The 21,768-nt window shown below is 38.5% G+C and overlaps 2 protein-coding genes across 2 annotated transcripts in view; one reads left to right on the forward strand and one right to left on the reverse strand.

The window, feature by feature from the left end:
- LOC142984871 (uncharacterized) overlaps positions 1-10,247 on the reverse strand; it is a 40,087-nt gene extending 29,840 nt beyond the window's left edge. The window contains exons 1-12 of the mRNA XM_076132729.1: positions 10,126-10,247; positions 9,874-9,976; positions 9,314-9,430; positions 8,541-8,667; positions 7,874-8,011; positions 7,262-7,355; positions 6,772-6,921; positions 5,488-5,629; positions 4,884-5,057; positions 2,265-2,397; positions 1,638-1,766; positions 813-914 (exon numbers count right to left, since the gene is read on the reverse strand). Of these exons, the coding sequence (XP_075988844.1) occupies positions 813-914; positions 1,638-1,766; positions 2,265-2,397; positions 4,884-5,057; positions 5,488-5,629; positions 6,772-6,921; positions 7,262-7,355; positions 7,874-8,011; positions 8,541-8,667; positions 9,314-9,430; positions 9,874-9,887 (1,320 nt within the window). The 5' untranslated portion in view covers positions 9,888-9,976; positions 10,126-10,247. The remainder of the gene's footprint in view (positions 1-812; positions 915-1,637; positions 1,767-2,264; positions 2,398-4,883; positions 5,058-5,487; positions 5,630-6,771; positions 6,922-7,261; positions 7,356-7,873; positions 8,012-8,540; positions 8,668-9,313; positions 9,431-9,873; positions 9,977-10,125) is intronic.
- A 578-nt stretch (positions 10,248-10,825) lies between these two features.
- On the forward strand, positions 10,826-20,611 carry Pex19 (peroxisomal biogenesis factor 19). Its single transcript, XM_076132726.1, has 8 exons — positions 10,826-10,994; positions 12,334-12,492; positions 12,874-12,924; positions 13,655-13,749; positions 14,198-14,323; positions 14,929-15,080; positions 16,172-16,292; positions 16,871-20,611. The coding sequence occupies exons 1-8, from the start codon at positions 10,931-10,933 to the stop codon at positions 16,979-16,981; spliced, it is 879 nt and encodes a 292-aa protein (XP_075988841.1). The 5' UTR covers positions 10,826-10,930; the 3' UTR covers positions 16,982-20,611.
- The last annotated feature ends 1,157 nt before the right edge of the window (positions 20,612-21,768 follow it).

Here is a 21,768-nt window from a genome sequence, read left to right on the forward strand (position 1 = left end):
CGTGGCGGGACAAGTGACACTGTTTTGGTGCCAGTTGTCCCGTTGCAGAAAAATCACGGGACTAATGGGACAGACGGAAGGGTCAAAACAACTGGTTCCATTGAGTTGTTGTGTCACAACAGGTACTTGGTACTTTGGTAAGATAGCAGATGATGAATTGTATTTTTACGCTACTCTATGTAAACTTTAAATTCACAAGAAGTTTTTTTAACCATTTGGGCTTTTCACTTTATAATTAAATTGACAAGAGTAGAATGTAAAATGTTTATCCAAAATTACCTACTTGAAAAAACATAATGTAAGGAAACTAAAAATATATTGTTAACAGGCCCCTGGAGCAGCTTAAACACTCAAGTTAATTCAACATGTACCTAATGTTATTTCAACTTATCTACCAGAAATTAAGTAAAAATGTACTACAACACAACGTATAACGTCTGCTATCTTATCAAAGTACCAAGTACCTGTTCTCACACAACAACTCAATGGAACCAGTTGTTTTGACCCTTCCGTCTGTCCCATTAGTCCCGTGATTTTTCTGCAACGGGACAACTGGCACCAAAACAGTGTCACTTGTCCCGCCACGGGACAACTGGGACAAAATAGTGCCAGTTGTCTCGTCACGGGACAACTCAACGGGACTAGTGGGATAGACCCTTTTGTTTATATTGTCATTTATATTGTAAACATTTAATTATTATAATTAAATTTTGTTCGTTTTAGATAAGTTTAGAAGATAATTTTTAATTGGTACTTTTTATAATAATATAAAATAAAAGAAAATGATATTAGAGATGATGTCCTCAACTTACTTCTTTAGGTTGTTTCTGATAGAAGTCCCGCACTTTCCTCCTGGAGGTGGCCTTGGAGGTGGCCAGGCTCACCATGCTAAGGGACTCTAGCGGGTATTTGCCCTGCAACAACCAGGCTTTACTTTCACATGTATTAAAATCATAGGCCGAGAACGAAATTCAACATAGCCTCAAAAATACTAACACATTGTCACATTTTCAATTGCACTTTTTTGTATGAAAATATTAATTTCATTACTGCTATTGGTCAACAAACAATACGAAACGATATATTATTATATGCAGTAGTATTTCACAATTTTCATTAAAAATGATTATTTTGAAAATACGACAGCGTATACATGTTTTTGACTTTCAGGCACACGCATATTCGATTCGACATCTTGAAACATTCTGTACTAAAAGTATTTTTCAAAACATTGGATGGCAAATTGGTTTGACAAATAGGCAAGATGGACAAAAACTATTTATCATTTTCAATCTTTGTTATCAAAAAATATAATAAATATAGAAGCCAGATTGTTAAGAAGGAAGTATAGATATGATAAAGTATCATTGCACAGCCGTCCATTGGGGCCTGAATTCCTGCAAGGTACAGTAGCAAATTAAAGCAGTAAGGATCTCTAGAATGGCTGAATTATTTGGCATAAGTTACATGAGATACCTGCCGTTTTTAAATACACTATTTAACCCTTTATTTTCGAAGCTACGTATAAGTAGAAGTTCACCGAAATACATCCACTTTTGTCCCATTCGTTCCTTATAATAGGGGATTAATTTTTTGCCCATCTCCTGGAGTATTCAATCCACAAGAACACTACATACCTCATTTCGCTTCTGATCGATTAGCGCGTTGATATTCATGCAGTCCCATTCGCTGCGGCAATGTGTCTTCAGAGCTTTCAGGTCTAGGGCGTAGGTAGGTATCCTGATTAGGGGCTCCTTTTGGACTATCTGTGATAAGCAACAACAAAATAATAGACCTTTAGACTGTTGGTACTTTCTGGTACATTTTTGGCCACGGCGGTTGCGCTCACCGGTCGGTCAAGCAATTTTTGGCGCGGTCATGCTATAGATCGGTGACCGCATAGAAGTATTTGAACTGGGTGTCTCCGTATTTCGTAGTAAAATGTTGGTCCCAGTTGTTGTCTATTAGGAAATGGTTAATTGCTAAAAATATTTGAGTCGCATGAAACCGATCGAAAAGCGGAGATTTTTTTTATTGGTTAAAAAGAAACCCATTAATGTCCCTCCTACTGGGCAAAGGGCTTCCTCTCGTCTCATCTCCTGTCAAATTAGGGAGGGGTTAGGTCTTGAGTGCAACACGCTGACCAAGTGTGCGTTGGAAACTGGTCAAGAAATTAATTTGTTTGAAGAAAAATCTGATTTTTACCCAGTATTTGACTAACTAAATACCCAGGTCAAATAAAAGTAGAAAAACTAAAGACTTACATCAATATTAGTCAAAGTGATGGGTGGTTTAGGTGTGCCTTTCTTAGCCGCGTCCAAATCACCATAGTTGGACAGAAAGTCCACCACGAACGAGGTGATGCCAGCGTAGCGGACGAAGGCTCCAGCACCAAAACTAGGAATTAGAATTAGTAATGAGATGAGCTAAGGAAATTGTCGGTCATATCAGTCATCGGTCACAAATACCACATCGGTCATCGGTCTCGGTCATGTCAGTCAATGGTCATGTCTGTCATCAGTCATGTCAGTCAACGGTCATGTCAGTCAATCAAGGTAAAGGATAAGGGTGACGGTGAGGGTAAGGTCAAGGGGTTAGATAAAGGGTAAAGGTTAAAGTAAGGGTAAAGGGGGTAAGGGTAAAGGGGGTAAGGGTAAAGGGTAAGGGTAAAGGGTAAAGGGTAAAGGGTAAAGGGTAAAGGGTAAAGGGTAAAGGGTAAAGGGTAAAGGGTAAAGGGTAAAGGGTAAAGGGTAAAGGGTAAGGGTTAAGGGTAAAGGGTAAGGGTAAAGGGTAAGGGTAAAGAATAAAGGTAAAGTGTAAAGATAAAGGGTAAGGGTAAAGGGTAAAGGAAATGAGTAACGGATAAGGGTAAAGGGTAGTGTGTTATGGTTATCGCTCACATCGGCCGTCGATAATTCGTCGATCATATTGGTCTATGATCATGTCAGACATCGGTCAATGTCAGTCATCGGTCAATGTCAGTCATTAGTCAATGTCAGTCATCGGTCAATGTCAGTCATCAGTCATGTCAGTCATCATTCGTTAGCAGTCAAGGTTCATCGGTCATCTTTCGTCCTTCGGCCTTTGTCCTTCGGCCTTCGTCCTTCGGCCTTTGTCCGTCGGCCTTCATCCTTCGGCCTTCGTCCTTTGTCCTTCGGCCTTCGTCCTTCGGCCTTCATCCACCGGCCTTCGTCCTTCGGCCTTCGTCCTTCGGCCTTCGCCCTTCGTCCTTCGGCCTTCGTCCTTCGGCCTTCGCCCTTCGTCCTTCGGCCTTCGTCCATCGTCCTTCGTCCATCGTCCTTCGGCCTTCGTCCTTCGGCCTTCGTCAATCAGCCTTCGTCCATCATTCATGAGTCATCGTTCATCATTCATCATTCATCATTCATGAGTCATCGTTCATCATTCATGAGTCATCGTTCATCATTCATGAGTCATCGTTCATCATTCATCACTCATGAGTCATCGCTCGTCATTCATCATTCATCACACATGAGTCATCGTTCATCGTTCATCATTCAAGAGTCATCGTTCATCATTCATGAGTCATCGTTCATCATTCATCACTCATGAGTCACGCTCGTCATTCATCATTCATCACACATGAGTCATCGTTCATCGTTCATCATTCATGAGTCATCGTTCATCATTCATCATTCATGAGTCATCGTTCATCATTCATGAGTCATCGTTCATCATTCATGAGTCATCGTTCATCATTCATCACTCATGAGTCATCGCTCGTCATTCATCATTCATCACACATGAGTCATCGTTCATCATTCATCATTCATGAGTCATCGTTCATCATTCATCATTCGTGAGTCATCGTTCATCATTCATCATTCATGAGTCATCGTTCATCATTCATCATTCATGAGTCATCGTTCATCATTCATCATTCGTGAGTCATCGTTCATCATTCATCACTTATGAGTCATCGTTCATTATTCATCATTCATGAGTCATCGTTCATCGTTCATCATTCCTCATTCATGAGTCATCGTTCATCATTCATCATTCATGAGTCATCGTTCATCATTCATCAGTCGTGAGTCATCGTTCATCATTCATCATTCATGAGTCATCGTTCATCATTCATCATTCGTGAGTCATCGTTCATCATTCATCATTCGTGAGTCATCGTTCATCATTCATCACTTGAGTCATCGTTTATCATTCATCACTCATGAGTCATCGTTCATCATCCATCATCCGTCATCCGTCATCCGTCATCCGTCATCCGTCATCCGTCATCCGTCATCCGTCATCCGTCATCCGTCATCCGTCATCCGTCATCCGTCATCCGTCATCCGTCATCCGTCATCCGTCATCCGTCATCCGTCATCCGTCATCCGTCATCCGTCATCCGTCATCCGTCATCCGTCATCCGTCATCCGTCATCCGTCATCCGTCATCCGTCATCCGTCATCCGTCATCCGTCATCCGTCATCCGTCATCCGTCATCCGTCATCCGTCATCCGTCATCCGTCACCCGTCATCCGTCATCCGTCATCCTTCATCCGTCATCCGTCAACCGTCATCAGTCATCAGTCATCGGTCATCACTCGTTTACTCACAGTTTCTCCGCCTGTCCCGTGGGTCCCAGCATATGAGGGTCGAACAAGTAGCAGACAGTCTTCACGCTGCTAGGATAGTCTCCGCTGGGTGGGTGACCCCAGATCAGAAAGCTTTACGTCATAGTTCATACAAATCGTGGCGGTCGTGGTACTTGTGTCGGTTATCCGTCATCCGTCATCCGTCATCCGTCATCCGTCATCCGTCATCCGTCATCAGTCATCGGTCATCCGTCATCCGTCATCCGTCATCCGTCATCCGTCATCCGTCATCCGTCATCCGTCATCCGTCATCCGTCGTATACTCACAGTTTCTCCGCCTGTCCCGTGGGTCCCAGCATGTGAGGATCGAAGATGTAGCAGACAGTCTTCACGCTGCTAGGATAGTCTCCGCTCGGCGGGTGACCCCAGATCAGAAAGTGTCGTACGTTGCCCACTGATAGAATCATCATGAAAGTCTGACCGGTGCGCTTCTCCATGAGACTGCGGAAGAAAATATTATGACTTTAATAAATATAAAAGATGTAGAATACTTGCACTATCGCGGATTACATTGTTAGCCCCGTGTAATAGGGAGCAACCTTGCCTATTGAGCATATTTAATAATTTCAAATTATAAGCCAAACATCACAGAGCTTAACCTGGGAGTCGAACTCGACACCTCAGGATCCAGTCGGATAGTCGGAACAAAGAGGCAGTTGCACTCTAGGCTACAATAGAGAATATTTTAACGTTTTTTTAAAATCCCAATAGCAAATCACCTGCCACAAAATCAAGAATAAAGTACCAGACTTATCAGGAAGAATTTTGTGACAGACACAGTAACAAACACACATTTACCGTCTTTCTATCCACTGGTAAGTCATCGAACACTTAACCAACCTGGTCCAAAAGGTAGGATGCTGTTACTCACTTCATAAGATCAGGTTCCGCTTGTATATTATCAGGGTGCTTGGCTAACAGTCCTCTGTCTACTTCCAACAGTTTGATGGTATACTTGGTATCGTGAAGGAAGAACGATGTTAGCAGCTGGTGTAACTCCAATTGAGGTTTCCCTGGGAAAATGGTTTGGAGTGAGCGTCATTTTATGTTTGTTTGTCTGCGTATCTGTATTTTGTTTGACAATATATTTTTCCCTGTATCTACAAGTCTTTTAGTGTCTAACGTCGGTCATGACGGTCATATGCCATATCAGGCGTGTCGGTCGTTTTTCTGTCTATAATTTTGTCTTTTCCTCCGTCTATATGTATTTTATTGGTCATTGGTCACATCGGTCATCAGTCGTGTCGGTCGTTTTCCAGACTGTCAGTTTGACTTTTTAGAACTCACAGACATATAGACACAGGGAAAGACAAATTCCTCACGTTAGGCTATCGATCTGTATACAATATCTTTCCCTATTTTTATACATATTATTATATCTTTTTTGTTTTTACACCAGTCCGTCAATCAGTTTTTCCTTCAGATTTTTGTCTATCGGTCTGGTTATAAGTATACTTGACTAATTGCCTTTTCTTCCCTTTCTCTGCCCTGTCAGCTATCCGTCTGTCCGTCTGTTCCTCTATCTACCTATTTGCGTCTGCGTCCTATCTGTGTGTCTGTTGGTCCCGTATTAATTCCGTTCAACAGTACACTCATCGGTATTCTGCTTTGACGGTTTAAAACACTTTTACAGCTAAACAATTAAAGCAATCAATACAAAATTTAACACGACAACTAGGGCAAGTTATAGTAGGAACTACATATTCACAAATCACCAAAGATCTACAGTACTGCCTCCGTGGCGCAGTTATTTAGGTCGCCACGCCGATACCACTGCGTCGGGAGGTCGTGGGTTCGATTCCCACACGGAGCAATTATTTGTGCGATCCACAAATAATTGTTTCGGGTCTGGTTGTGCTTTGTGTCCGTTGTTTGTATGTTTGCAAAAGTCCCCGCGACACAAGAGCAATTCTTAGTGCGGGAGTTGTCTTTAAAAAAGTCTGTTCTGTCAATTCCTTTCTTTTTTATACAGGTCATATCTTAAACCAAGACAATGTCGCTACCTTCTTAGAAAAAATAAATTAAATTAATGGTTATTGAGGTACATTTAGCGGTAGTTTATCTATTCAATAGCGTTTAAAGTCATATAAAAAAATCGCTATTGGATGGATAAACTACCGCTAAATGTGCCTCAGAAACCGGTCATAAGTCTTACCTTTATAACACTTAAGCGCATGCATGCACTGCTTATAGTACCGGTCGCCGCACTCGATCATATCGTCCACATCGCCCCTCACCAGCTGGGCTGGCGTCTTCTCCTCGAGGAGAGCTCGACACATCACTGCTATACATCCAGTTTGAGACCCTGGGCACCATAATCATTTATTGCAGAAAGCATTTAGTCAACATAGTGGACTTAAAACCCTAACTCTTGTTTACAAGGACGAGCTGCCTTTAACAATTGTACACATTTTTTTTAGCTCCTTACTAAGAAAGTGTGTTAGACTGAGTCACATTGGCATTGGCCTATGCGTTGGGGATTTTTTGCATGCCGTCAAGAAATGTGTTACTCAAATTCCAGGCCCGCAAAGTTTCACATTAAAAGATTTTTTATATTGTCTCACGGGTGTTATAACATGATACACAAGTACAATATTTTGCCGTCATCACGTAAAAAAAGCAGTAGAAACCTTTATAAAACTTACCACAAGCAGTAGAGGAGTATCTTTTAGAATTGCATCCGATACTGCCTTGAAGCAGCATCTTGTTCTTCTCCACTTGGTAAAAATTGTGCCAGATCTGCAAGCAAATCAATTCCAATTACTTCTTGATTAGTCAAGTACAATGGAAAGACGAAACCTTCTATATCGTTTCAAGCTTACAGAAGAAATTATTCCACATCAATGCTATTTTTTGATGGAAAGACTAAGCTCGTCAACGGGCCTTATACTTCTATTCTTATGAGACCTTATGTATTACCCGACGTTTCAACCAAGTTGCAATAATAGGTATATAACCTTTAAAATATTCAATGCACATAAGACCCCATTGCGCATTTTAGTTTTACAAGCCGGGATAGTTTTAAAACGTTAATGATATTACATGCCATTATTTTGGTTAAGATCAGACTGATCACATATTATTCATGTTATTTATCATTACATTTCGATATACATATAAATAATTATTACACATTTCATACTCCTTTTCGCTTGAAAACTATTTTTAATCATATGGTTTTAAACTACCTTTATCCTTTTAAAAAAGAAGTGAACAAAATAACTTATAGATGTTGTAAAGAAACTGTTTGTACGAACCTTCCTCAACTTATGAGTCTCAGGCAAGGGCTGCGTCATTTCCTCCGGTGGTATCCTCATCTTCTTGGGCCTCATGCGACGTCGCCTCCTGTACGGAGGGATCCAGCGACGAGTCGTGATCTCCGGGAGTGCTACCGACTGAGGGAAGAAGGTGTATTTAATCGACAGGGTCAATTTGTGAAGTAATTTTGGGTATAATTTACTTTCTTTTTTGTTTAGGATATTAAATGCTAGGTTGGTCGCGAGACTAGGCCAACCAAAGCGCAGATGGCGCGATGATTCGACAGTGATTCGTCCAGGACACGGAGATTTGGAAGGAAAAAAGGAAGGCTATTGCCTAGCAGTAGAAAATACCACTAAATATAAAAAAGAGTCTATATTTTTCATGACGTTTTCACGGCTGTGACAATTTGGCAAGGAGCTAGTTGAAACAAAATTTTTCAGTCAAACAGATACAATATTACCTAATTTTCCTTTTTAAAATATACCAAAAATGTGGTCATGTGTGTAACCTGCGGCCATAAATAGTATGATTATAAAAAAAAAACAAAGAAACGCAGTAATCGTCGTGATTTGGTATCTGGTAAAGCATTATCCCATAAGGGTTTATGGGAAAATGCCTATTTTTATGTATGTATGGAAAAGAGAGAGGAAGAAATGTAGCTACCACAGGAGGTGGTCTTCTGGGTGGTGGTGGAGGGTGCCAGGGTCTTGTAGCTATCTTCACTTTGGTGATCTCCGGCCAGCGCCGCTTGAAGCGGTTCTTACGAAGCATCGCCCGATATTCTGCTTCTCTGTAGACAATATTAAAGAAAATGATTGCCTTTGAGTGATGAGTGCCGTGTGCTCGGATCGGACCAATGATTCACCAGTAGCCTTTCTTCCAACTATGTTGGAGTCGGCTTCCAGTCTCACCGGATGCTTTTCAATACAAGTAGTTTACATGGAGCGACTGTCTATCTGACCTCCACAACCCAGTTACTTGGATTATATAACACGATACTACTCGGTAAGACTGGCTGTCAGACTTTCCAACTTTTGACTACCGTTTATGAACGTCAAAGATCTTTGAAATTGACAGCCGAGGCCCAAAATTTTATGTGCCTTCCGAAACACGGAGGAACTCGGTATGTATAATATGGTCACCCATCCACAAAACAACCTCGGCAAGCGTAACTTAACCTCAGAGATCGATCCATGCGGCTGTTCCTACTTAATCACGAGGTAGTGCCAGTTGTTTTCTTACAATTGCCGTCACTTTATCCAGCTGACTGTGAAACTGACCATTAATATAAGATTAACCACCGGTTTCTGAGTACATTTAGCGGTAGTTTATCTTTTCAAAAGCTGTTTTTTTTGTATGAGTTTAAACACTTTTGAATAGATTAACTACCGCTAAATGTACCTCAGAAACCCGGGGTAAGAAATGACGTTACTTACTCTCTTGCTATCTGCGAGGGCGTTTTAGCCAGGTCATCTTCATCAAACTCCTCGCTCTTCCGATGTTTCGATTTACCCTCAAGCTTCACATTCTTGCCTGGGGCGTCACCACCAGCTCTGAAAACAGAATTTAATTTTGAAGACACGATTCTATACAAAGACTACCAAGCTCAGAATACATTGACAAACAACTAGTAATGTACACAAATCTAGCCTTTCTTCCAACTATATTGGAGTCGGCTTCCAGTCTCACGGGATGCAGCTGAATCTCAGTATTTCACATGGAGCGACTGCCTATCGGACCTTCACAACCCAGTTACTTGGTTTATAACATGGTACAAAAAGTACAATGTACACAAAGTATAGTCGTAAACCAATATTTTGAAAAGTAATTTCATGGGAATCGAACCTTTGGCCAACAGATAAATTTCTAAACCAACGACCGTGCACTTACCGTACCGGCACTTCAGTAAGAATTCGGGCTAGATTTTTTCTTGTGTTTTTTTATTTTACTTAGTAGGTAGGTATTTAACAATAAATATGTGGGTAGGTATACTCACTTTTTACTTGCCATCTTTGGTAAGACTAAATCAGCAAGTTTCTTTTTTTTATTTTAACACGTATTTCGAGACATTTACACGTCGAAAATAGCGTATTTATTTTCTGTAAAAATATGAAGAACATATAGACTTATCTAGCTAGCTGGCTAGGTAAAAAGATCTCTGAAATTTAGTAAATGGAACTCATCTACCTATAGTACGAAATTTTACTAAATAATGCTATTTTTGTATGAAAATATCTTGAAAACATACCTTTTAACGATTTTTTTTATTTTTGTTAATTTTTTATCAAATTATTCGCCACATTTCTTTTATTCCATGGATCGCTCGATTGACAACTATTTTTATAATTTTTAATTCTACGGTATTCTTGTTCGAAAATTTTAATTGAAACATGCCAGCTACAAATACGGAAAAACAAATTCATTCAAATTGTTCTCATAATAAAATACTGTAATATTACCTAAAAATATTGCAGTATTTTTTATAAAATACTTAAAATATTAAACATAGCCCTAATTCTTTTGTTAAACTAAAATGCAATGCAATAACAAAACGTGTAGTCACCTGATTTGTTATTAATAAGTATAATGTTGCCATTTAAGTAATACTCCCTTAGCATAACCAATTTTAGAATGCTTAATGCGAATAATAAAATGGAAGATCATGGTTCATTCATTTGCTAAGGATAGTGCGCTTAGTTAGAAATACTCAGTGGTATGCAATTGTCAGTTAGGTATGGGGAGTGGAAGGGAAAACAAAAATAAATATTCCGGTAATTTTAAACGTTTGCTTAAATCCTTTAAGAAGCCTAAATATGATCAATTTAGTGTTTTAAGCCAAAGGACTTAAATAATACACCTGTATTTAATAATTTAACGTTTCTATTTTAGGAGAAATGAAAATAGTAGCAGCAACACTCCACCAAAGTTCTTAAAAATAAAACATCATTCTTAAAAAAAAGTTAACCGTGTGACAGTGACTGTCAGAAGAATTTGTTCGTAATTTTGTACGGATTTTAATTTTTGTAAATATTAGTAATTTTACTTAATTAAACATGTCGGAAAACAAAGAAGTAGCCAAAACTAACGTCGACCCGGAATTGGATGATTTACTCGACAGTGAGTATGTCTTGGTTTATTTTTGTAGACTTATCATGGTCGTATTACACAACACATAACCTATTTGCAAAAATGTAAATAATTGAATAATTATTGCGAAGGATGGAGCGAAGTGAAATGTTATGATATTTATGCTCAATGTCGTCGCGCAAGGCCATTGCGTTAAACACATTTCTTTATTTAGGCTGTATGCATGTGACTTGTGCACGGACAATGTTCATTATTTAAAAAGTAAATAAAAAAAGTAATGCACCGTGTTGCGCTTTTTTTTTAAATAATAAAATGGCTGAAAACGCGCGATATTTTATTATTGTTTCGTGTCACATTCTATTTAAGTAAAAAAATAGGTCATTTCCTGACCTAATAGGAGCTTCCTTGTTATTCTATGCTAAGTTTTTTTTTATTAGTATTCAAATTAAAACTTTGTTGTTACTAGAATGTAGCTTTACGTCAATCGATACATTGAAATCGTGAGTTTTGTTGTAAAATATTTATATACCTAAAATACTATTTGCCATGAAACAATTTGCCAACCCGCACTTGATGAAAATGAAAAATGCTTCAATTTATGATGAATGTGTGATATATGGTAATAGACTCCCCTCCTATTAAATAGAACTAACATTGTTAATGATAAAACATGGTATTTCATATACCTATACCTGAAAGTTTGGTTTTAATATATGCAATGTTATTTACCTATGTAAAAATACTTTTTAAGAAATATTAGCATATTCTTTTATGAAAAATTAGTACGTAAACATTATTTAAGTATTAAAATTCAATGGTTATTGCCACAAACATTTCTTTTACAAACATCTTATGTTTATTTCATCATCCTTTTGACATATAGTTGCTAATTTCAGTTTTTACTTAGATCTTTTGTATCAAAAGCACAATAAATTATCTGTTACAAGCCTGGCTGTTAATGTATCTATTTGAGTATGTATTTACAAGTATATAAGTATGTTTATCAGTTATTTGGTTACATTACAAGCTCTGCTTAGTTTGGAATCAAATGACCATGTGAGATGTCCTATGATATTTATCTCTTGTCCAATCTTTCGGGAATCTCATGAAAAGCCATTTGTGAGTTGATCAAAAGTAATTCATTGATGCTTGCCTCCGTGGCGGAGTGGCTTAAGTCGCAACGCCGATACCACTGCATCGGGAGGTCGTGGGTTCGATTCCCAGGAACAATTATTTGTGAGATACACAAATAATTGTTTCCGTTCTGGTTGTGCTTTGCATCCGTTGTTTGTAAGTTTGTAAAAGTCCCTGCAATACAAGAGCAATTCTTAGTGCAGGAGTTGTCTTTAAAAGCAAAAAAATCTTCCAGGTGCCCTCCAAGACATGACGAAGAAGGCTGAAGCAGACACAGCGGAGGGCTCAGCCGACGTCCCTCAGAACATGTGGAGCGAGGAGTTCATCAAGGAGGCAGCAGCACAGTTTGAAAGCAACATGTCCGCTATACTGAGCAGTTTTAGTGGTGTGCCTGGTATGTACACACAATCTTTTAATAAATTCTTAAATTATATATAATTAGAGTCAGCTCGTGACCACGGTCGATGTAATTCGATCGAAACGTCGAGTATTCTAACCTTTAATTTGCAATCGCGATTAAGACCCGTTACATTATAATATTATCTGTACAAGGCGCGACTGATTAAAATCTTTAATTCTTAAATTTTCTTAAAACCTTATTCAGTTAAAGCGTCTGTGTAGTGGTTAAGGTCGGCACGCCCGTATCAATGCGACGGAAGGTCCTGGATTCGATTCCCACACGGACTCCTCACACAGTGAGGGAGGTTAGGTCTTGAGTCCACAACGCTGGCCAAGAGCGGGTTGTAGTAATTAACAATTTATTTTCACTTTTCAGAGGAACAAATCACACAAGAACAGATCGCGCAAACTTTCTCCAAAATGGCCGGTATGTATGTTTTTTGCTATAAAATAATTTATTAATACAATTCTACTTGGTATAGTCCGATAACTTAGTAAAGAGCCTTGGCATGTACGATTTATCTAAAACAGGGGTTCCCAACCTTTTCTTAGTCTGGGACCACTTTCATATTATTTTTGTTAACAGGGACCACTATGTAAGTATATATTAAAAATAAAGTGTAATAAAAATCTTGAAATTTTAAAATCGTGGACCATATTTTGACTTCCACGGACCACTGGTTGGGAACCACTGATCTAAAGTGTAATAAGTTATTCTGCATGTCCAAAATAAAGTTACTAATCGCAAATCGGTAATCGTCCACTGAATACGCCCTGATCACTGATGTTCTAAATTGTGCATACATCAGCCGCGAACCTTGCAAACATGAGTTTTCTAGAACAATAAATAAATAAATAAATATCATTGGACAACTCATACACGGTCATTTGATTCCAAACTAAGCAGAGCTTGTACTATGGTAACCAAATAACTGATAAACATACTTATATACTTCTAAATACATACTTATATAGATAAATTGACATCCAGGCTCAGAACAAATACTCGTGCTCATCACACAAAGATTTGTCCCGGGTGGGATTCGAACCCACCACACGCGGCGCTACGGTTGTTGCGGCGAGGTGTCCGCTTAAACCACTGCGCCAAACGTGCAGTTGATAAAATAATTAATTATTATGTTTGTTTGTTTGTACAGAGGCGGCCGCCCACGTGCTGAAGCCGGAGGGAGCCCCGGAGGAGCCCGCACCGGCTCCCACCGAGGACCCCGCGGTACAGGAGAAAATTGATGAGGCAAACGGCAATTTTTTTTTATCATTTCGACAGAAAATAACAGCATTTACTTATTAATAGCAACAAAAAACCACTTAGGTTTAAACCTGTGATATCCTGAGTCTATCTATTACTTGACAAGTACAAAGTTAGATACTTGACTGCCTCCGTGGCGCAGTGGTTGAGGTCACCACGTTGCTACCATGGTCGTGGGTTCAATTACCACACGGAACAATTATTTAAGCGATCGACAAATAATTGTTTTGGGTCTGGTTGTGCTTTGTGTCCGTTGTTTGTATGTTTGTTAAAGTCCCCGCGACACAAGAGCAATTACTATTGCGGGAGTCTTAAAAAAAATTAAATATCTTAATCTATTAAGCCATTATGAACCTAAAAGTATAAACATACAGAACAATTTTGTCATTTATACTAAAAACTATATCACTAACATCACGCTATGTCTTTGCAGGTGTCAGCAGCGATATCTCAAACGCTAAAGAATTTGAACAGCAACACAGAGAACCTACAGACTCCGTTCTCGGACGCAGATCTTGCTAATATGTTCAATAACTTTAATATGGGAGAAGGCGGACAGGTAACTATAACTTTACAACCTTAAGTCTGAGGTTAAAATTGTGTTTTAAAAAAAAAACTCATAAATGGCCATGAACCATTGACCACTTGCGTGGGAGGTGCCAACTTATACCACTCGGCTATCACTGCTTCCATGTTGGTCAAAAACCTTAATAAATAGTCTTAAAAAACAGTAGCAGAGCAAAAAATAAAGTATTAGTTCATAGTTTGAGGAGCTCGTGACTTAGTTAACAACAGCCGCGCAAATCGATCTCATGAGGTTAAGCTGTGCTAGCCGAGGTTGTCCGTGGATGGGTGACCGTATTTTACATATTTTTAGGGATCCTCCAAGTTTCGGTAAGCATGTTATATTGTGTGTCCTGGCTGTAATTTTCAAAGATCTTTGATAATCGTTAACAGTAGTCAAGAGCTTGAAAGTCTGACAACCAGTCTTACTTGATATCGTGTTATAACCCAGGTAACTGGGTTGTGGAGATCTGACAGGCAGTCTATATAAAATGCTAGTATATAGCTGCATCCGGTGAGACTGGAAACCGACTCCGAAAAATATAGTTGGAAAAAAGACTATCCTTAATGTATTGTTTTACATTTTTGATTTTCTTTCAGGACGGCAACATGTTCGTACCATTCATGCAGGGTATGATGCAATCCTTGCTGTCCAAGGAGGTGTTATATCCGTCGCTGAAGGAACTAGTGGATAAATACCCGGCGTGGCTCGCCGATAACAAGGATAAGATTGACAAAGCTGAGTATGAGAGGTGAGGAAATAAATATCTTTAAACAAATTGATAATAATATAATAAAATTAGCTTGATTGATGATTGATTAATTGATTAAGATATAATAAAATTAGCGGTCCACCCGGCTTCGCCCGGTTTTAACAGTTTAGTTGCGCTCACCGGTCGGTAAACGATCTGGTTAAGCAACCGTTGGCGCGGTCATTCTATAGATGGGTGACCGCAAAGTGGTATTCTCTCGAGCGTCTCCGTGCTTCGTAGGGCACGTAAAATTCGATCTCGGTTGTTGTCATTTAAGATAAAAGTAATTAAGTCACGTCAAAGGCTTTCAGGCGGCTTGAACAACTGTTACTTTGACACTAGGTTGACCACTAACCATACGATAAATCCGTTGCGTAGTTTTAAAGGTAAGCTAAGTATATACATACAGGTTTAGGTGGTCGCCATGCCACTAACAGTTCTAGAAGTCGTAGGTTCGATTTCCACACGAAACATAATAATATATTTGTGTGATCCACAAATAATAATTGTTTGATGTTGACCTACTATTGCGTCGTGAGCTGGTCGGGGGTTCGATTCTCATACTTAACAATTATTTGTGGGATCAACAAATAGTTCTTTCGGGCTGGTTGTACTTCGTGTCTGTTGTTTGTATGTTTGCTAAAGTCCCCGCGACACAAGAGCAATTCTTAGTGCGGGAGTTGTCTGTGAGACTAACATTGTTAACACATTAACTGCCGTGGGGGGCACCGGTGACTGGTACCATACCCTTCTCTCAGCGCCATAGGGGTCACCGGTGACCGGTAAGGAACACTAGTTTTTCAATCGTTGCTGAGAGCCGGCGGTCACTCGTAAATGGCGTTTTACCGTCCTTATGACCCGCGCGGCGCCCAGGAACATTTTTGAGCATAAAATAAGCGTATAATTAAAAAAAAAATTGTGTACATACATACCAGAACTTATACTATTTATATACCAAACGGCCCAAATTGAACATATAGGTCAAATTAGCTTGGCGGTTAATGTGTTAACGACGAAACGTGGCTATATTTAACACTCTACCTACATCTTCGAATATAACAGTTATTATATGTTTTTCCTCGTTGTTGCAGGTTCTGCAAGCAGCAGCAGCTGATGCAGCAGGTGTGCAGCGAGCTGGAGCCGGAGCAGGAGTCAGACCCTGACGATGTCAAGAGGAAGAGGTTTGACACCGTCCTCGACCTCATGCAGAAGGTAAACATCACTCTAAACTATTTGTTAAGAGGGCTTCTAGAAATGAAGTGAGGTTTTTTTTTTAGTTTCTGTACATACATTTCTTTTGTTTAAATCCAAAAAATATAACGTGTTTTTACCGAGAATTTGATGAGATTTTACTCGATTAATACTATTAATAATTCATATTATTTTGTCTCTTAAATCCCTGAGAATGTAAGCTATGTTAGTCGATTTGCCTTCTACACCGGGAAGTCTTAGGTTCGATTCTTACATCTAACAAATACTTTGATCATACACAAATAGTTGTTTTGTAGAGCCGGTTTTTTGAATTTACAAGTAACTCTCGGAATTAGGTCGGTATGCGATCGATAGGATCAAATTCCCATGGGAATGGAATCAATGGGATTAAATTGGATCAACGGGCCAGTCCGCTAGTGTTTAATACATAAATACTTAATGTATCTATATAAGTATGTATTAGAAGTATATAAGTATGTTTATTAGTTATTTGGTTACAGTACAAGTTTTGCTTAGTTTGGAATCAAATGACCGTGTGTGAGTTGTCCAATAATAATTATTTATTTTTCTCCCCTCAGATGCAAGACCTAGGCCAGCCGCCGACTGAGCTGGTGGGAGACATCGGCGTGCCCCCCCAAGGGTTCGCGGCGCCCCCCACCGCCGACCCCTCACAGTGTAGCCTCATGTAGTCGTGTATTTGTATTCTGTAGTGTTTGTATTTGTATTTAAGGTATACGTCTGAAGCGGGGGTTGAAAATGGATTGGGATAAGGTATATTTTGTAGTAGTTAACTGTAGGTGTATCCGAAAATTTTCGGATACTTATCCGAATGTGCGGATATTGGTAGTTTCGGATATAGTTGAGGATCTTATGCTTATCCGAATATAGGGATATTGGTCATTCGGATATTTCGGATAATATCCGTATCCGAATATTCGGATTTATGATTTCCGGAATTTCAGTTATACAATTTCGGATATAATTTGTTCGTATCCGAATATTCGGATATGCAACTTTCGGATAAAGGACGGTATATTCGTATCGTATATACGTATTTTGTATAAGTAGGTAAACACCACTTGTATACTAACTACAGTTAACTATAAAATAATACCTAAATATTGTGTAAATAATAAAATATTGCTTGATTGGAGGACAAAAACATTGAAAAATTACCAAAAGAAAATATACTTGAGAATTCTTCAAATTGTTTTTTTGTATGACTATTTTCGTAAATTTCGTAATTAGTAGTGTATGTTATTCTTGCTATATACATATTCTCTTCGGCATTAAACGGCCTAGCCGGGCGGCATAATATTAGGTCAGGGAAAAAGTCTTTTCGCATTATAGTATGTATGAACTTGTATTAAAATCTTTTCTCTACACAAAACAGCTCGATATTTGGGTACCTCACGAGCTCACTGAAAGATACCTAAAGAACCGTGTACTCATTTGTGATTCTTGAAGCCAAAGAGATTTTATAACATGTTCATACATACTATAATGTGAAAAGACTTTTTCTCCGACCTAATATCTTAAAAGTTTTTCTGTTACATTGCCCGGAGTTAGAAAGTTGAGGTCGAAGTCCTCCGTGCCTCGGAGAGCACGTGTCGCCTATGGTCCTGCGCCTGACCTCTCACTGGTCGTGTCGGTTATTCGTCCCACCAAACTATGGGAGTGATGGAATAGAGACTGTACCTGTGTATTGTGCACACACTTGGACACTATAAACAAAGTCCTGCACAATTTACTGGTTTTAATAAAGTGACTGAGGTCGAATTTCGGCTAAGAAGATATTAAATGAAAGGTCAGTTGCTACTCGTAACCGGCGGTCCTGTATGACAACATGTATGTATGTGAATGAAGCTAGGGAAGTTTGTAAGGATCGTACCAAGTGACGTTCTTTGCTCTCGCTATCCCTATGGGAAAAAGATGTGATTAAATGTATGTAAGAAAGAAATTAATAAATTTTCTTCGTTTCGTATTTGGTCATACAGAAAATATTTGAAAATTTTTCAAGTATATTTCATTTCCTTGGTGATTGTATTTAAAAATTATGAAAGATTCAAAATTTATTTACTAAAATTGGTATTATTTATTGTGCCTATAAAAACTATGTGTTGCAATTAAATATATTTGTTATTGATTGATTAAATTAATCATTAAATTTGTGATTGATTTTGTTAATCAGTATTATATTTTACGCATTTAGAATTATATCTGTAGTTAGCGAGCGTTTTCAATAACCTATCTTAGGTAAAGGATGTCAAAATCATTTAATAAATCAGGTCAAATTTTGACACTTATGATAGTCGTTGCATTTGGGTACCAGTAAAATCAGCTACTCTTTATGAAATGTCAAAAACACATTTTATTATAGAAATACAACGTAGTGACGTCACTATGTCATTATTTCGTTGGTATCAAATGAGTGTCTAATAAAATGTTTCAGTCTGTAATAATTACAATTTCAATATTATTTACGAAAAAAATTGATTTTTTTAACAACTAAACTAAATTGGATAATTCTTTTTGAAATATATTTGTGACTGTCGGTACAAGTTTATATGGGATCGATGGGATCAAAAATCCCACGGGAACGGGATAAAATTGTACTATACTAGATGAAGTTGGGTTTTTCCGCTAGTTTCAAATATTTTAGACTAAACTATCCCTTTAGAAAGATAAGTTATTGAAAATGTCTTCAGAAGTTTGGTCAAAACAAAATAATTTGGCCAGTACTCAAATATTGGCCATATTAACAATTTTATTCCTCGCAAAGTTATATTAAAAGAAATATATGATTATTATAATAATTCAATTATTACTTTATAATAATAATTATTGTATTTATTTGGAAATAAAACCGACTGTTTTGTTTTGAAATATGATTTTTGTATTTAAATGGTGATTGGTAAAATAGATTTGCGTTTTTACAATCGTGCTCACTACGTCATAATCAAAAGAATCATGTGAATGTGACAATGTGTAGTGAGTGAGAGACACAGATATAATGACATGACGTAGTGAACACGTTTGTTATCACACATTACTAGCTGACCCGCGCAACTTCGCTTGCGTCACATAAGAGAGGACGGGTCAAATATTTCCCCGTTTTTGTAACATTTTTTACTGGTACTCTGCTCCTATTGGTCGTAGCGTGATGATATATAGCCTATAGCCTTCCTAGATAAATTGGCTATCTAACCCTGATAGAATTTTTGAAATCGGACCAGTAGTTCCTGAGATTAGCGCGTATAGTAGTATAGTATAGATTAAAGCCTCTAACTTTACATACCCCTGGATTTGCTAATGAGTGCTTAAATTCGAGTGAGATCTCAATTATAGGACGCTGATTTAATTAAAGAGCTTTTATGCCCCAATTAGACCGGGTGTGCCTTATAAATTACCTAATTTTTATTATTTGTAGGCACCTTGAATGAGTTTTGCCCAGCAGTGGGACAGTAATGACTATAGTGACAATGTTTTTGCGTAAAAGTTATAGCCACCTTTATACACACACTCTATCGCGCATGAAACAACAATCGCGCGTGAAAGAGCGCGCGTGTAAGGGGAAAGGAAAGACCACGCGCCGCGCTCATCTGTCCGCGCCCGCGAAGAAAATCGCTCTCCCAGAGCGCGCTGCTTTCCCGCGCGTAATACTGTACGCTCCTAAGAACTTGCGATAGTGGAATTAAAACTGGGTGTCTCCGTGCTTCGGAGGGCACGTAAAAAGTCGGTCCCGGTTGTAGTCAAGGTAACAGTCGTTAAGCCACGTCAAAGGCCTTCGGCTTGAACATCTTTGACACTAGGTTGACCACTAACCATACGATAAGAAGATTAATGGTCCCTTCGGCTCGCAGTGGAAAAAGGGCTTTAAGTCGTTAAACTGACTTGTAAGGCTCCACATGTAGGTCCCAACGCTCGTACCAACGTTGGACTGCAAACTCGATGAGACGTTGGCTAATAAACTAGTTCTGTCCCGTCAGATCGCGAGCGTTGGCGCAGATACCTTTGATGAAACAGCCACGAGCCGGCCAACTACCAACGCTCGCTCCAACGTTGGGACCAATGCCATTTTCTAGATCCACACGTTGGACGAAAAGCGTTGGGGCCAATATTGGGGCCAACGTATGGAGGTGACGTAAAGTTTTAGAAAATGACAAATTGTCAAATTTTTGACATTTGATTATTATGTGGTAAAGGTATGTATGTATGTATGTTTGTACCCCGCGTAGAGGCGAGATCATTGTAATTTATATGTTAATGTTTCATTATATTTATTAATTATTGTTTCTTATTAAAGTCGGTTACCTAAATGATTTGTTTTATTTACCTATTTGTGTGAAATAGGTACCTAGTTGGAAATTAAGTTGAGCCTTTTTTCTTGTATCGTACATATTGGCGATCGATGGTCTCTGTCTACCCCTATAGGAAAGGCGTGATATTATGTATGTAAGTATGTATGTATTAAGTTAGATTAATTAATAAAAAAAACATTAAATTAAATGAAATTAATATGATGTATGAGGTCTTGGGTTCGATTCTTTAATCGGGCAAAGTAGTAGTGGTATTTACAAATTTATATTAGTTTATTTCTAAATAGTAGCCTGTAGATTGGTAACGTGCCTAGTATATGATTGGCTCAGCTCCTATTACATGGGACTAACATTGTTCAAGGCGAAACGTATCTTTTATACACCTCTGCTTACACTTTTAGGTATAACAGGAATGATATTATGTATGTATGTTTTTATTTATTTCGTTACTAGCTGACCCGCGCAACTTCGCTTGCGTCACATAAGAGAGAATGGGTGAAATTTTTTCCCGTTTTTGTAACATTTTTTACTGGTACTCTGCTCCTTTTGGTCGTAGCGTGATGGTATATAGCCTATAACCTTCATCGATAAATGGGTTAACTAACACTCAAAGAATTTTTCAAATCGGACCAGTATCTAGTTCCTGAGATTAGCGCGTTCAAACTAACAAACTCTTCAGCTTTATAATATTAGTATTAGTATAGATATAGATTTGAACCTAGCAAAATATAAGTTTAAAGGCAACTATATGTCGGACTAAATAAAATACTATTGACTGAATTCTTAGCCGAAATTCAATTTGTATCAACCGAATTATTTCATTGGCCGCTGGCCGGCACGCGGGGAGTCCCCGCATTTGGGCTAACGACTGACTTATCGACTAATGAAAATACTCCTTTAACCCCCGGTTTTTGGGGTAAGGCCAATTAGGGTAACTGAATCATTTGGGTAACATTGACAGTGGGAATAATATGAACTAGTTTCGGTTGGAGAATGTTACTAGGTATGCCAAATATACGCTTGAAATTTTGACTCAGTAAAGCCTGTACATGTACATGAAAACTAGTTTTTGTTTTAGTCAAAAATACCAAGTAGTTTTGATTTTACAAGCATTCAAAGTTTCAAAAAATTTCGAGTCCCGCTAACAGCGTGACGTC

Source organism: Anticarsia gemmatalis, chromosome 28 (genome assembly GCF_050436995.1).
Source record: "Anticarsia gemmatalis isolate Benzon Research Colony breed Stoneville strain chromosome 28, ilAntGemm2 primary, whole genome shotgun sequence".
In the NCBI taxonomy this organism is placed as follows: Eukaryota; Metazoa; Arthropoda; class Insecta; order Lepidoptera; family Erebidae; genus Anticarsia; species Anticarsia gemmatalis.

What these genes read in the sequence shown, in the direction of transcription:
- Pex19 (XM_076132726.1), top strand. Translation starts at nt 10,931, where the DNA reads ATGTCGGAAAACAAAGAAGTAGCCAAAACTAACGTCGACCCGGAATTG. An exon ending in TACAGGAGAAAATTGATGAG is followed by an intron (nt 13,750 to 14,197) that starts GCAAACGGCAAT and finishes ATGTCTTTGCAG; the next exon opens with GTGTCAGCAGCGATATCTCA. An exon ending in GACAAAGCTGAGTATGAGAG is followed by an intron (nt 15,081 to 16,171) that starts GTGAGGAAATAA and finishes TCGTTGTTGCAG; the next exon opens with GTTCTGCAAGCAGCAGCAGC.